The sequence below is a fragment of the Macrosteles quadrilineatus genome, unplaced genomic scaffold, assembly GCF_028750875.1.
Source record: "Macrosteles quadrilineatus isolate MER2022 unplaced genomic scaffold, UCM_ALF_1.0 Scaffold_7__1_contigs__length_78375512, whole genome shotgun sequence".
Taxonomy (NCBI): Eukaryota; Metazoa; Arthropoda; class Insecta; order Hemiptera; family Cicadellidae; genus Macrosteles; species Macrosteles quadrilineatus.
Genome location: NW_026542600.1, coordinates 73364380 through 73382400, shown reverse-complemented (window position 1 = coordinate 73382400; position 18021 = coordinate 73364380). Strand labels below are relative to the sequence as shown.

Here is an 18021-nt window from a genome sequence, read left to right as displayed (position 1 = left end):
TAATAGAATAGAATTGTAGAAAATGATTCAATACGTTCAATAGAGTACACAATTAGTAGCCTACAAGTTCCTCTTTGGATTTGCAGGAAATCCAAATGTTATAGGGATTGAATTTGATATTTTTTAAGGAAATGTTTTGATGAAAATCAAATCAGCAAATGGAAATTTTCTTAGTCTGCAGATTTGCTGCGGAAGGGGGTATTTATTGACAACCAGAAAATTGCAACTTACCATGTTGAGCATCATTCGGACCATTGTAAGGGGCAATCCGCTCTCTGTAAACACCTAGGCGAAGAACTTGAGACTTGAGTTTTCTGAGGGCCTGGCATGCCTGCAAAATTACATTCAAATTAATGTTTAAAAATTCACACAAAAAAACAACATAATATTGTTAAAATAAAGAAAGATGACTTTTTTTATAGATAAATGTCACTGGAAATGTGACAAAAAACTCATTACTTAAATCCTCTAATCTGAGGGAATTTTTACCAACAAACTATATTACTGTGACTGTACAATGAGTTTTTTTTTTATTTTCTCAAGCTATCTGAAACTAATTTGACTATTTTAAAATAAATATCAGAGTCATTACTAAAAGAGTTTTTTTTATCTATGACCCAGACTGAATAATTTAGGTATGTGACAGACTAAGAGAATTTAATTTTCTGACAGTAAAATACGTATACCATGTTTGTAAATTGTTTTTAACTTACTTTAATACAAATAAAAGAATATGTTATTTACCCGGAAAATACAGGGTGGCTGAAAAGTAACTTGCACCCCCTCTTAACTTTTCAACCATTTGAGATATTTGAAATCGGTTTGCGGCAACCTTCTTAGATATGAGGGGCTTCAATAATTATGGTCAATTTTGAAAATTTTGCCCTTAGGGGTAGCGGGGGTAGGGGGTAGCTCAAATTTTCAAACGACAAGTATAGTCGAGTTTGGTATCATTTTACAGGTCTTGACGAAACATAAACATTGACATAAAGAAAACCAAAATCGGCTCACTAATAACAAAATGGCACCCTAAAACGTTTCAAATCCAAATAACCATGATGGTGGCAAAAAACTTAACTTGCACCCTCTTTAACTTTTTAACCATTTGAGATATTTGAAATCGGTTTGCAGGTAACTTGTTTGGATATAAAAGGCTACAATAATTATGGTCAGTTTTGAAAATTTTGCGCTTAGGGGAGCGGGGGTAGGGGGTAGCTCAAAATTTTCAAATGATCTATACCCCCGCTACCCCTAAGGGCAAAATTTTCAAAATTGACCACAACTATCGTAGCCCCTCACATCTAAGAAGGTTGCCGCAAACCGATTTCAAATATCTCAAATGGTTGAAAAGTTAAGAGGGGTGCAAGTTACTTTTCAGCCACCCTGTATTTTGTAACTGTAGTGCTAGTTACTGGTTCAATTTTAAAACCATACCAAATCATTGTTTATTGTAACCAAATATCTTGATAAAAAAGTACTTGGTTAGAAACTTGAAAATAAAAAAAAGCATCAAGATTTGTGTCAACAAATCAGACGATAAGTATAATAAAAATAGAGTCTACAGAGGGTTTTTCAATACTCTTCACACTCCTGGCCATCAGGTAATGCTGAGAATAATTTATCGAAAACAGATTAAATGATCCCAAAGCTAAGGTGATCCCATCCACGAATACTAGATAAGACCCGGTATGGATCATTAACATAAACAAATGACGTTTTGGCCCGTAAGTAAACATTATTTAACATTGTTTAAATGGAACTGTCTAAACCATATGTTAATGCTATTACTATAGGATACAGGCCAAAAACGTCATTTGTTTATGTTTAAGATCCATACCGGGTTTTTTCTAGTATTCGTGATCCCATAGCTAGTTTACAGGGGGCATAGGATAGACGGGTTGTTTTTGGTGGGTTGCCAGGAAGAATTGGAAAGAGGCATCCCCACATACCCTTAGTGTGCAGTCCCATTAAGACATCTTCAAATAGATTTTTCCCCTCTCGCAAAAAAAAAAAAAAATTCTTCACACATTTTCTGTTTATGGTTCCCAGTCCGATACAACAATGAATAATGGAATAGTTAGAGAGTTTATTTCCAGCCCTTATGTAGGTTGTGAAAATTTCCATTTTGGAATGGATACTGTTTTTGGTGGGTATCAGACTTCTCACAGAATGCGAAAACGGATAGATTATCAAGGCCATTTTTACACTTCCTAACATATTCCCGCCCTTACCCTCACTCAGTGCATTAGGGCCCCAACCATCAGTTATATGGTGAAGAATGTAGGCTTTGGATATGTTTCTTGAGGTAAAAATACACCATAAGATAGCACTGACCTTATCACACATACGGCAGGAGATAAAAAGTTTTTTAAACTTTCTTAACACACAGTGGAGCGTACACATTAGCTACAGAACTGTAAATGGTGCCATTCTGCTCACCAATGATACCAGAATGAGGCGAGTTGCTTGTTGTGGCATATACAGGAACTAATGAGCTATCTATACGCAAAACGGCCCTTACTTAAAAATCAACCCTCGTACATATATGAATTTGAATGGATGGTGTTTTGGCCTCTGATGTTGACAAAACAATAAAGTAAATCGGTTCCAGATCATGGTTTTACGGTAATAGCTTATTCCCTATATGGGAAATAGGCTGAAACTTTTGTATTAAAGTACTTGTAGTTTTATTGAAATGTTAAAGCTGGCTGTATTAAATCAGGTGATGTTCAATCAAATGAAGGACACTCATGGTTTTACTTATGATCACATGAACCTATTCCTCACTCTTATCATGAGTCTACAGCCATGGTCCTACCGACAAACGCCTTATGTTGTGTGACAAACAGCACCAGTGTTAGTTGTTGTCATTCATCTCTCTTTCCTCATATAGTTTACAGTCGTCTAAGTGTAGGATTATCAATAGCTACACTGCAGTTTACTGCAGCCTACCTGATGGTGAGAAGCTGTGCTCATGTCAACTCCATTGATCTCAACCAGTTGGTCTCCGGGCTTGAGGCGGCCGTCTTGGGCCACCAGGCCATCAGGAAACACTTCCTGTACTACAATACAGCGCTGCAACACAGAACATGTTTGTTAGCACACACATATTGGACACAATTAACAAAGCAGTAATATTTAATACAAATGGATTATTTAACAGTAAGTTAAATTAAGACATTTTGACACATAGTTTTGAAAGGTTAAATTTTAACAAGGTAAAATGAAAGGGTCATACAAGTTGTAAACTCTGAATTTTGGTTCTCAAAAGAGTAAGAAAATGTTGAAATACTGCCCAGCCAACATCAAACAACATCAAGTGCAGACAGGTCAATGACACTATACCCACAGCAAAATCCTATTATCCATATGAAGATCTATTTTAGAAGGACCCATGTTTATCCATAGTCATAAATAAATTCATTCCTAGGCTTCTGTAGCAGCCGGCTTTATTATTAGTAGTGATTTCGGCGTCAATCACATTGCTAGTTGGCGATTACAGCCAATCCTCAGAGGGTAGGCTGAGACTGTATATTAACCCCTATTCAAAGTAAGAGGTTTGTATAGCAGCAATCTCAAATTGATATCGTGGTTAATGCAGAAAACCACTACATGGGCTTTAAACCACAGATACACTTAAAGGAGGTTTTTTGTATATCTTATGTATGCTTTAACAATTAATTAAGTAAAAATAACTGTTGGTAATTTCTAAAATTTATTGTAAGTTAAAAAAGGTTTAAATACCAGCAACCAAGCCTACTTATGTAAAATTCACAACAGCATAAAATTTATATTGGAGGAAGAAAACCATAATTGTTTGAATTTTTTTGACCTCACCGTAAAAAAGCATCAGAATAAGTTGGAGTTTAAAATGTTCAGGAAACCAACATGAACTGACCAGAATATTAACTCAGAATCCCATCATCCTTACTCACAAAAACTAGCTGCGTACAACAGTTTTGTCCACCGTTTGCTTACAATTCCAGAACGAACAGGATTACAATAAATAACTAAATACAATAAAATGTATAGCTGTAGCAAATGGTTATCCAAGCTTTATGATAGATGAACTTATCTTCAAATATCAAAATAAAACAGGAACTAAAAAACAGAACAATTTCATCTCTGCAAAATATGGCACCTTCATGAGCAAAAAATATAATAATCTTATGACAAAAAACAATATTACAGTTTCCTTCAGAACAGAAAAAAAACTTGGTTCATTGTTAAAGGTTCACAGTCCTTCGATGACACAACCTTTGGATAGATCTGGCGTATAGAAGATCAACTATACCGATTGTACAAAATATTACTCGGCCAAACGGCACTCTCCTTAAAAAACTTTTCAAGGAACATCTAAAACATCTAGGAACTTCTAAAAGCGTCAACAGCCCACCAATCATCATCTTTTACTGAACATTTGATTTCTCAAGGCCAAAATTATACTAACATTAATAGCAACATGAATAATTTACTTATTTCTAGGGACATATTTAAATTAAACACCTTGGAAAAGTTTGAGATAAATAGGGCAGTAAATATTTGCCGACCATAAAAATTTGCTAAAGGAAATAAAAAAAAAACTTCTTTCGTTCTTTTATTTTTTTTTGATACTGGAAAGGGAAAGTGTGATAGACAGGACGCAACCTGAGATGATAAGATAACGTACATACACCACTGCATTGACCACCTGCAGTCTGGACTTCAACTCCGCCGGTTTTCTGTTGTTTGTTGTCATAACTGATCAGTTACCGTAAATGTTTTGTGTCCGTGTATGTGTCGTATGTAAATTATTATTTATTTTGATGTGTCAAATATGACGCTTTTCATGTGAAGAAAGAAGAAGTCTTTGTACTGATGATGGCTCCACATAGGAGTCAAAACTAGTTGTGACTGCAATTAAGGTATGTTTTGCTTGGAGCGACTGGTGCGACAGTCCCGGTACACTGATCTTAGGGGTTTTGCATAGTCCTGTTTTGCTTGGAGCTACTGTCGCTAGAGCCGCTGCTCCAAGACCAGTCAGGAGCGACAGTTACATTTCTGATTGTTTTTATAGTGTACAACTTTTGACAGGTTCGACAACCTTTTATTTTCGCTATATGGCGTCGTCACACTACACACACTAATACATACACACCTTAATACATTCCTTAATATATAACACACCTTAACACATTCCCTGTAGCAGCAAACCTAAGTACTCATTAAAATTAATGTTATTTAAATAGGAAATAAATCTGACAATTTTAAGATTTTAAGAGAATATTTGAGTAGAAATCCAGCCAGGTAAATGGAAATTTGTTTAGTTTGCTGCGGCGGGTGTATTAATTAATTATATCTATTCATTAGCATGGTCAATTTTATTTACTACAGAATGTATAGAAAAAAATGTGTAGATGCAGTTGGGAATATACGTGTACTCCACATTCTCATACAAGGGTAAAACGCAATACGATACAAAAGAGCAAAGTGATGATTTTAATTGGCTACTCCATCACAAGAACTAACAAGTGAATTCTTCTAACTTCTGATTAATGCTTTTACAGAAAATTTGTAAGAGAAATGTACACTTAATGATTAGCTTGTGGTTCTATGGTTCTATTTAAACATACAAACCATAGACATAATTAATTAATGTTAATTAGTGAAACAAAACTATTTTACAATGAGAGATATTTATAGTTTCAACTACCATAATTCGGATTTTTGTATCCTTATTTTATGTCCTACTTTGATGGAAAACAAACACAGAAATTTTATTTCGATTTAATTTTTTGGTTCTAATCCCAAGTATCCAAATAAAGTTGCAAGGCAAATTTTTAAACTCTTCTGGTTTATTTAATACATTATTGCCAATTATATTGAAGCAGGTGCCATAGTAATCTTTTCTATATACTTTACTGGGTACCGATCCACTGAATAATGGTATTATCACATGGATGAAGTTCATTGGTTATTGGGAGATTTGAACCCTGCTCCAAAGGACAGTCAACCTCTAATCTTGTCAACAAAGATCCTTTAACAGTCATCTCTTAACCTCTGGATCGGTCTTACTTCTAGTTTTTATAGGTTATAATTATCTGAATCAACAGATTACAATAATTTAGAGAATACAAATAACACTTATAAAAATTAATTATTTGATATTTCCATTTCTTCTAATGAGAAATTCTTCAATTTTGAACTTTGAAAGTCTTATACTCGAGGGGATTTCAAATGAAAGTTCTGCACTGACATTTAAAACCTTGATGATTTGACACAAACTTATGTTTTAATCATTTGTTGCTCAGCCAAGAAAAATATAAAAGCTAATTTTTCTGCAGGAATATTTTCTTTGCAAGAAAACAAGTGATATATCTGTAAAAAAATATAATTTGTATAATTTTGATACATTTATAAAAAAAATGATGAAGATGACATGGCTATAGCATAAGTCTTGACATTATTTGTTGAATAAAACTGAGTTTAGGAATGATACTAAATCATTAACAAAGTGTTAAAATATTGTAAATAAAAATGTTTGAAGTAATCTTTTGTTGTTGATATGATAACGATATACAGAGCTTTGAAAGAGTTTAGAAATGTTTTGGCAAGTATTTATAAATCAAATATAAGGCTTTTCTGTGTTTTTCTGTGAAGTTAATTTTTGCTGATGGTTGTGCAACAACAAACTTCTCACTTAATTCCTACGTAGACCTAATGTTAAGTCCTATTTGACTTTTTGAAACGAAACTAGTTTCTGTTTTGCTTGATTTTAAAAGTTTAAGATACAAAATTACATGATTTTCAAGTCTTTAAAAAACATGATCTTCAAATTATCAAAATGTTGGGGAATATTAATATTCCTTAGAATCATAGCTAAAGTACCCCGAAGAAGTCCGTGCAAAGTCATCTTTCAGGCTTTTAGCGTTTTGACATTTTATGACCTGTATATTTTAGAAGCATTATTTTGGGCATTCAAAAATATGTCCATTTTCAGGGAGGGTCACACAAACCATAGGTATAACACTAGATATAAGAACCTAATTAAGCCCACTATTCATAGATTATCACTATTTGAAGCATCACCTCAATATATTGGACCAAAATTGTATAACTTGATTCCTGATCATTTAAAAAACATAGCAAACTCAAAAAAGTTCAAACAAAAATGTAAAGAACGGTTACTGAAAAAACATTTTATTCCTTAAATGAATTTTAAGTGGAAATTGGCAGGGTTAAGTGTTGAAATTATTTTATTTATATTTTTTACTATTTAGATTTAAGTATTATAATGCATTGACAAATGTCCTGTCATTTTATGATGTAATGGCATTCTGTAAATAAATAAATAAATATTCTCTGTCAATGGTCCATTTATAGTAGACGATGGTTAATGTATAACTCTTAGACTTATTATCTCGATTCCGTTGATCTATTTCAGGACCTGACTTGTATTACCAATTCAGATGGTTTAATTACAAAGTCTTTGAGTGCTTTAATGCTTTTAGTCCACGGTTGTATTGTATTGCATGCGTAGTTAACCAAAAATCTGCACCTTAACATCACATAAATTCAACTACAATAATTTATATGTGAAACGAGGAAAAATATGGAAAGTCTAACCTTTTATGTTGAATTAGATGAATAACATTAATCTAGAAAACATTTCAGGAAAAATGTCTTTAGCCTTTTACCTATCATTTTTAGAAAGAAGAAGTGTTGTCACAGCGGGTTTGTTAAAATATTGCTAAAAAAGGTTAGCAAATTTCCAGTTACAGTATGTACCTATTTATTTATAAAAAAAATTAAACAAAGTCAAATGAACGTATGTAATAAGCCTCATTTAAGGAGTCATAATATAATAAATTATTTGCTACGTGTTACGTGAATAATCCTCGCTCTCCACAACACTTTTACCAAAATGCACCTAACACTATATCAAGGACAAGCTGCAATATACACGGGCAACTATCAAGGGCTGCTTCCCTTTGAAGGGTTGTTGTGTAAAGCCAGAAATGAAATGGTAGGCTACTCAAGTCAATGAATGTCAAAGTAACATTCTACAGTCACTCACAGAATCTCTTCAGAATCCTCGGCAGTCTTACAAACTGTGACTTTCTGAATGTAACATCAAACCTTCAAACTCTATCGTTGTGTTCAAGTTTTAACAATTTTGCAATTTGTAAATGGAGGTTTTTTTGAAAGGTTGGTTTTGTTTTCAAAAAATAAGTTTACTCAACCATTTTTAACTTAAGATTTTTTATACAAGTTAATCAATTTCTTGAGTTTTTTTTATTTATGTGAATTCTACTCTGTTAATTTGTTGCTACTAAATAATATTGATCAATAAATTGTTTAGGAATAGACAATTTTATGAGTTAGGTATTTATTCAGAGAAATACAAGTCCTGTCATGCCTAAATAAAAAAAAAAAAAAAAAAAAAAAAAAAAAAAAAAAAAAAACTTAAAGTATAAGCAAAATCGTTTTACTGCGACTGTTTTAACTTTAAAATAATTTAAAAGTTATACTGCTTTCAGAAATAAATAAAAGTAGAATTAATATTTTTTTTTAAATAAAAGTTTCTATAATTCACCCTCATTTATGACTTCTTGTTTGGTTGAATAGATTAAAACTAAAATATGAAAATTCCAAATAGTGGCCATTAAAAATATGAGTAAAATATTCCCATTGCAGCAAACCTACTGACTAAGGGAACTTTCAATTGCTTTATTGAGTGTTTATTCAGCAGGTTCATGATAAGATGAAAAAAAAAACGGGCAGTATAAATACCATGAGATGAATGCATTAGATTTCCTGTAACAAGAAACAAATAACACGATTGATGTTTTATTAAAACTTAAAACATCTAGAAAAATGGTAAAACCTCTTATACAGTGTGCATTCAGAAGCATAAACTTACAGTATAGACATAACTTTCCATGTTGATCTGAACAAAAGTGAACTTTTATTTTAGAGTAAACTGACTTTTTGTACCAATAGGCAGATTAAATTATATTCCTGATTCAGATAATCAGACAATGACATATAATACAGGTCAATGGCCAACGGTAAAAATGACAGGTTAACTATTGTAACTTAACATATGAACTTTGTGTAAGGTACTTAGAGGACATTCCTAAACTTTGAAATTCCATCCACTGACTAAATCATGTTCCGTGGGAAGGACATTTAAACCAATAATTTGATGTGTTGTATATTTGTATGGAAAAAAATTTATAGTTCAGAAACTCGAGGAAATTTTAGAAAAATAGGGAGGAACACTGCCCCAATATGATCTTCTTAAAACGAGCTATATAAATTCTCTTTGTATCCTAATTCTGTATTTTTTCTAATAAATTAATAACTATTCGGCGTAACCTTATTTATAAATAGGGAAACCCCTCTACATATATATAATACCCCTTACATGCAACTAAAGTAATTAACATAATAAATTAGCAAACATCTGGAAAGTCTAACCTTGTATGTGTAGTGGATGAATTGCCACAAAACAAGATAACATATCGGGGTATTTGAACAAACATCAAATGACAGGACTCAAAACAGGACTGCTTTTGTTGATATGTTTATTCGTGTTAGGTACATGGGGGAGTGATTCAAGATAATACAATGTCGATGTAGGGGTGCAAATGTTGAAATATCTACAAATGTTGAAAAGTCTGGAACGAGGGTTTCTAAAGCGGCCGTTCTAGTCACAATTTGTCAAAGCACAAAGCAAGAAGGCTGTTAGCCATTTCACCTGTAGAATTTGTAAGCTGTACTACGTTTGTCAAAAGTTGGGAAAAAGTTACACATTTTCATCCATTTGATCGTTCAATGTAAATTGGTGCATTTATAAAAGAAGTAATTGAGTGGTGGCTTTTATAAATAAATAATATCTCAACAAGAAAATCGAACCGTTATGAGTATATTATCCATTCTAAACATTGACCATGTAAACTAACTAGCTCCGTAGACCACACTCTGTCACGGCTTAATGCGATGAAAATGGTTTACAAATTAAATTATTTTCTCTGATCCATACACTGATTGGCTCGTGAATAAGCTAATTAATTACAAACCCACACTGCGTCACATATTGTCAAGATTTTGTTTACACTCGATTATTTTGCGTTATAATAAATATGTATTGTAACTTGGTAAAACTACACTATATAAATGACATGAATTGAACATTAATAATGGAAAATAGACTTGCATTGCTGCATGCCATCTTTTTTTATAGTAATTTTTAAATAAACCCGTACATTGTTGATTTTTCCAAGTTGCAGTTTATGTTTGTTCAGCCAAAATTTGGACAAAAGTAAAAAAAAAAAAAACACACAATTAATATGTATAGGTTTTGAGACAGAATACTTTAGACGAAAAGAGGATACTGTACATTTTTCACATTTTACTTTTACAAATATATTTTTGAATTCTTATTGCAAACCTAGAGCTTATGTAAAACCATCAAATCAAGCAAAGTCTACGTAAATATTAGTACATTCGTTCAACTATTCAGATATAATGAACAGCGAAAGAGTGAATCATGCAGTAAATCAATAAGTGATTGACGACTAACATTTACCTACACAGGTATTTAGTTAGTTGCTTAATATGAATCATTGGATTGTTCTACTTAATAGACAGTACAATCAAAACAAATGTTCAACTGGTATAAAGTTTTACTACAACTCAGGTTGACATGCAGACTGCACAGTTAAGTTATGCTAGGACTTTGACGACCTCTCCAAGCATCGGACTATATACTGTAATGTTCTGCAATAGAATAGAAAGACAGAGGTACAATCTTCGAGACGAGTAATTCAACCCTAAGAGATTGATTGAAACAGTACTGATCTGACAGAAATAAGAAATTGATACATTTGATCTCTCATTTTATACAGTTAAATTTCAAATCAAGAGAGAAAATAAGACGATATTTTAAAATCAATCATAAGATATTTCTGAGATTCAAACATAGACTATCTGAGTTATATTACTTCATAATATAAGTAATGTTGTTTTACTTAATTTTTCACTACAGTGAAAAATTAATTGATGAAGGTTACATTTATTATCTATTAAATTAATTGATAAGAATATTTAAATTTTCTGATTTGCGTTTTACAAGTCGGTTTTATTATATGGATATAAAAATGTACATACAGCGTAGATGTAGACACTGTATATTTTAAAAGGGTTAGAACACTGTTTAATTATACTTGTAAATTTATCAAAAGCACTTTATTCCAAAAATAACAATAATTAAATTTCCTACAAAATTAGAAAAAGTGGATTAGGATACATTGCAGGATACTCTATACTGAATAGTGATATTAAAAAGGTATGTACTGTAGTAGTGTTTGCCGATGTATCAGAGGGTCGGTGTTCACTGTTCAGATTTTCTATGGATCTAAGCTGGACCCAGCTTGATCATTGAGAATTAAATAAATGTCCCTAGCTAAATAACTTTCTGATCATAGTCAATAAACTGTCATCACATTAATTGAACACTAAATTTCCACTCATCTCCTCTTTAAAATATACATCCTGAAGTGATAGCATAATATTCTAGTAAAAATATAAATTGAGAGTGATACCCCACCATAAAGCTGGGTTTTCCTAGGCGCGGAAGCGGAGAGCGGAGAGAGGAACGCGGAGAGCGGAATTGAAATTAACATGGCATTCCGCTCCGCTTCTAGGAAAACAGTAACATTAAATTGCCTAAGACAAGTGGAGTCCGCTCTCCGCGTTCCTCTCTCCGCTCGCCGATTCCGCGCCTAGGAAAACCCGGCTTAACACACCTACAAACACGACAACGGGGTCATCTATGGCATTTTTTATACAATAAACCTACATTTTACCTACATATGTTTCTTATTTTGTGGGGGAACAGAGAATTCATTACAAATGGGGAATAATGACAAAACTTATCACATCAAAAGTGGTCAATCTGAAGATAGAAGATAATGAGAATAATTAAGAATTTTGTATGAAAACCAAAATAACTTACAAGAGCGGTATCAGAGCCTCCGACGACAGTGATCCCCAAACTCGGGGAAATTCGGGGAATCTCAATGTGGCTCACTTCTCCCTCCAGCACTGGCAGTCTGGTAATACCTTGAAAACACAAGGGGTAGGTTAGACAGTGACAGGCTTTAGCAGGTTAGCTCGCCTCCAAAACCAAGATGAAGCAGCGCTAAAGGTAGAGAGGTTGTTTTGGATTTAAAATGAGAAGACCAATGTTTCTGCAAACAGCTGGATTTATTTATATTTTATACATTGAGAAAGACACAGACCACTTGATCGTAGATAATTTTAGGTTGGTAACAGATTCTACACAACTTGCTTGGAAGTAATAATGTTTCAACTTAAATGAACATGCTAACTATATCAACGATTATCAGTAAACATGCTTTCAGTCAAGAGCAAACATTTAATTCTGCCTTCACAAGAAATAATATTGTGAAAATGAGTAGAATTAGGTCAAACTGAAAGATATAACAAAGTGGGAAAAGGTGCAAAAGTTCAATAAACTGTATTTGCATCAAAATAATTATACATTTAAAAACTTTAAAATGTATGCAAATGTATCTTTGAATGAAAATTAAGTTATACTAACTAAACAATAACAACAATATAAATATAGGTTGCCAAAAATAAATTACAATAGTATTTATGTACTTATATTCCAAAAGTATACCTGAACCTTTCTACTGTAAAATTGTAGAAAGTTGTTTTGTAAAGTGGAAACAGCTAGCAATAAATAATACTAAACTAAGGTCATAAGACTAGGCCTATACAACATGATTGAGAAAAATCTTTGCTTAGTTAGTTTAAAGCAATAACATTGGCAAGTATAACAATTTTTACAGTCACAGTGTGACTGACCCGGTGCCTTCACCATGCGAGTCCCATGCCTCTCAAAGTCTCTTAAAGTTACACTCGCTTAGCTGTTGTAGAGAGGTAAAAGGTTGAAAGAGACATAAGACTGCTACAGGCGTGACTCAACTTGTAATAAAAAAATAAATTTAGAAAACAAAGAAGTTACAAAGGGTGACAACACCAAATAAGTACGTTGAAAAAAACAAAGAGCAACAATAGTAAGAAAAAGATTTACAACATTAATTTACAAGAAAAGATAATGGAAAAAATTAAAAGAATGAGTTAATAACAAATTAAATGACTTGTTTTACATATTTATAATTTTAGTTACATTTTTTTACATAGTGTACTACCAATTGTCCCTGAATCACATGCACCTACGACACAGGCACTTTGTTCCAGCCCGCAGCAATCTCCTTGATTTTTCCTCCTAGGTCCTCCAACACCAAGACTCGTCACACCTCCTCCATCTTCTTCATTAGACCTTCTCATTGGCTGATTACCGATAGGGTGTGTGGCTTGTAGGTTAAAGTTGTTTCTCAGAAGTCAGCCCTACCGGTCATCGCCTAGCCCACGTCAGCTTGGAATGGAATTTGAAAAACGATGCTCATGCTACTGTTCAACTCTGTTCAAACCAACTGGTCGACTAAGTGTAATGTGAACAGAGTGCCTGCTTAGATGATCACCGTGGGTACAGGGTTAATCCCCTTTCTTACACTCCATACGAAAATATAGTTTGTTTTTAATGTATATTTACAACATATTGTTTCATAATTCACAGTTTATTGAAAAACTTATGTTTATTGCATTAAAAAATATTAATAAAAATATACTATTGATAAAAAGTAATAACTAGTAAATAAATTTTATATTTTACATTTTATATTAAAAAATTAATGTTTCATTGATTTATAATAATTATAATAAAAATATATAAGTAATACAGATAAATAAATAGTATTTATTCTGATAGCCCCTGGACTATAAATAATATTATGACTTTTCAGGCTGAATTGAAATTCTGCAACCGTTTTCCATTTGACCCAACCGATGAATATACAATACTGTACGTTATATGCTAAAATTAATATTGAATAATATGCTTAATAACGTACAACAAAAATATTTGTTTCTAATATGAAGAACTTTATTTAAGTTATTTTAAATTCCAATTTCATTGGATCTTTTTTTATCTGGATAAGCATTCGCCATAATGGTGACATGAAAAGTTGTACAGTTATACCAAAGCGATAAACAAATTATAAAAAATGCAGTTATAAAATAGTGAAATACAATGTATTGATAAATTCCAACAAAAAGATATTAAACACAAACAATATATTTTTAAACTCATTGACTGAGTAACAAAATTATGGATATTTCCATTTTGTTACATTGCAGTAAAACATCACAAATTTAAAATAAAAATGTCACAGGTAAAGTTAGGTGACCGAATAACCTATACTTCAACCTTCGATAATTTAACGTTGCAGAAAACTGTTGTGTGAAATAGAAACGACTTGAATGGAGCTGTGATACAATAGCTTACTCAAACTGTGACTGAACACAATTGCCTCTGCGTTAGCCACTGTACAAAGGTAGCGGGAGAACCAAGAGTAGGGTAATTTTGGTATTTTATCAAACAATTTTTCATTGCAACTGCTGCAAAGACTGTTTACAGGCGTTGCGGGGCTGAAGTAGTTCTTTTCTCCCAAGGCATAAGAGGTCTCAAAATTCGTCCGCCGATTTTGATGAATAAATAGTTCCGATTAACACAAATTTTATTCACGTCTTTATAAAATTGGTCTGTGTTCATTATTGGTTGTATATTTAACTAAACTATACACAGTATGCAACGATTTCCAGTGTTGGTATTCTATTTGTTGTATTCCCAACCCCCGCCCATTTTCAGTTTAGGCCATGGCGATTAGAGATGTGTAAAACATGAACATCTGATTATGAAGTTTCCCATGTGCGTTCTGTCAAGTCATTCACGGGAATTTACACGGGTTTGATGAACTGCTTTAAATAGGAAATAATCAGTATTTACGTTACATTATGTTCACTCGAGCCAGCCATAAGGGGTTTTAAACAATTATTACAAGAGTATTTCAACTATTTTAAATATCTAAACACCGCGAAGAAAGTCTACAAGTGGAGCAAAATCATCACAGCTTTTCCAATGTGTTTAAAAGTAGAAAGGTTTTTATAATTTTAAAATTCTTGGGACTTGTAGTATTCTGTAAATGTAGGTACAAATGAACATTTTTGAAATATAGTTGAAAAGTAAATCGAATAAGGAAGCAATTCATATTTACTGAAGTAAATTAAACGGATATACCGAGATGTGCTTGTTTTGACAGTTTTTAATTTGGGTTGTGTAAAAAAACACACCCTGTATAAAAATACTACTAACATTTCAATATCTTTCATAGGTTAACAGTTGATTATGTACTGTTGTGTACCCGTAATTTGAACAGAGTGTGTGTTGTTTGTTTATTGTTTGAATCTTAATTCACAAGACTATCTGGTTAGAATACCTTTGACATAAGTGAATTTCGTTTTCAAATTATTCTTCTACAATAACTATTTGTTCCAAAGGCAAATGTTACGTAAATCCTATGTAAATGAAATAAATTAAGAGAATGTTTTTTTAATTACAAGAGAAGAAAGGTTTGAACACACAAGCCTACTTTGTTTCGTTCAGGGTTGGTAACTTCTTGCTCTAATTCTCACTGAAGTGTGGCGCTTGCTTTTATTTATGCTTCAAGTTTCATTCTCTCCTCAGGGATACAATTATACAACTTAAAGGCCGAAGTTATTCCATTAAGCCGTGATAGATTTGGAAAGTTATCCGGTACAATACGTAATTAAAGCCTATTTATACCATTGCCCTTACAGCTTCACTAACTTTAGAATATTGACTTAGTTCTTCTAAGTAATAGACTACAATGTGAAAACAAAATAATGTGGCTGACATGTATGACAGAACTGCTAGACTGGTTTGTAAGTAATTAGTTGATGAACAATGGACAAAACAATGAACAATGAATCAACAATTATTATTATCACCATTTTTACAAGGAAGGACCCGTACCTCTTATTTAAGGATAATTACAGTAAAAGTAATTAAGGATTAACTTCATACGTTATTAGCCCTGAGAAACTAAATACTGTAGTAGGTATTGTAAAACATATATGTATCATCTCATTTAAGAAAGGAATTTTATTGTAAGAATTAGTCGCAAATAGTGTCCTTTTTGTATTTGTACACTCTTAACTCCACGGACTCCTTTTATTGACGGGGGGGGGGGGGGAGCGGAATCAGTTTACGCATTGGCCATTGATTTAGTTTCGTTATTTTTTGTTATATTTGTAATCAAACACGTTAAAAGTTGGTATTTAAAAATTTACCCAAAGTAAAAAAGTCAGAAACACGATGGATGTTGTATACAAGTTATAACGTCTGATTATGTGGCTATGGGGGTAATAATGTAGGGAGTTATTTCTCAGTCGTATTTTATTAGTAGTTGACGCAAAGGCTCGTACCTTAAATTTTCTACTCGTGTCGTTAACACTATTTACGCGAGTTGCGTACACTAATTTACCTACGACGGTGTTTTAATTACTAAAAATCACTACTCATAACTTCTAAGAGAGGTTATGTTTTTGTTTATAACCTCTAATTGCCACTGATAGTGATGCAACGGCACATTGTATCAAACACTAATTGCACCAATCAACAATTAAATTGGCCTGAACAGCTGATTAGTTGAATTTCGAATCATTACAATTTTGCTTCTCCTCTCTCAATCCTTGAACCTCATTGGTCCGTTACCCGTGTTGTTATGAGTAAAACTATGCTGTTATGAAAGTAAACAATGCTGTTATGAGATAGGGTACTTTTCAATTCTAAGAACTGTACTGAAACGGCTACTTTAAAAAACGGTCGTAGGTAAAATTATTTTTGCTGTTAGTAGCCTGAAAGGGGCGATACCAATAATTGTAGTTATAGATCAATATCTCCTAAAAGTCAATACGGGGTTTCTTATGGCAGAGCTAAAGTCCTGAAAGCTAGGCATCTAGCCTTGCGCCTTAAAAGCCAGAACGTTAGTCTTAAAGAAGGAATTTCTTTATATAACGGAGGAATTTCTACATAGGGAACTATCTTAAGCTTCAGACTGACTTACTAAATAAACTGACGAATCTCACAATCCGATCATAATTGTAAATATTCCCGCAGAGAAAACCTACAGACAAAGCCATTTGCCTGATCGGGTATTCATCGAAAATGCCCTTAAACATGTTGTATTTATTCCCCATTAAAACAACATTAGGTTTTGTAAGTACTTGTTTGATGCTTATTATAAAAATATAATAGAATGTGTTTTTTTAGTAAAATGTCAATAGCTTGGGAATGAAATAAATAAATTTACCAAATTTGATCAAACTATATCGATAAACTAGCAAACTACAACGGTTTAATTATTCTAATAATAACAATAACATAGGCATTTTAAATTTATATATTTTTTGGAATTATTTCGTAGCCATTTGGGGCACAACGATTCAATATACTTATTTATATTTTGTTTAACCTCTACAAATTGGTTTGGAAAGAAACTGTGAAATTGTACGTATTTAAGGTCAAAACGGGAAAACCCAATTTATTCGCCATGAAACCCCATTTTTATGCTGGTTCGCGAATTCTTGCTAAGTGCCCTTCGACCTATCCCACCAGATACTTATATGAAACTGAACTGATGGTGTTTTTGGCCACTGGAGATATCAAAACTAAAAGTAAATCGATCCCGGGTCTAGCTCTTGCCATGAGACCTACGCTAACAGCCACGATTATAAGAACAAAAACGGTACGGATCATAAGCATAAACTAATAACGTAAATGGCCCGAATCCTATATACAACATTAACATATGGTTTGGACAGTTCCATTTTAGTCATGTTAAATAATGTTTACATTCGGGCCAATGACATAATTTGTTTATGTTTATGAATGGGATCTTTTTCTGTTCTAATATTCGTGGCAACATCTTATTCTCTCTACGGGAAATTCGCTAAGTGACAACTTTCGAAAACGGAACGCAAACACGTACGAAAGTTGAAGTAAAAAAATAAATGGATCACTTT

General features: G+C 32.7%; 1 protein-coding gene across 6 annotated transcripts in view; it reads right to left on the bottom strand.

The window, feature by feature from the left end:
- The window catches only part of LOC128998557 (E3 ubiquitin-protein ligase LNX-like), a 325727-nt gene that overhangs the window by 13899 nt on the left and 293807 nt on the right, over positions 1–18021 (bottom strand). For all 6 annotated transcript variants that reach the window (XM_054424742.1, XM_054424747.1, XM_054424743.1 and 3 more), the window contains 3 exons: positions 12002–12108; positions 2953–3075; positions 232–331 (listed from right to left, as the gene is read on the bottom strand). In XM_054424742.1, coding sequence (XP_054280717.1) covers positions 232–331; positions 2953–3075; positions 12002–12108 — 330 coding nt within the window. The remainder of the gene's footprint in view (positions 1–231; positions 332–2952; positions 3076–12001; positions 12109–18021) is intronic.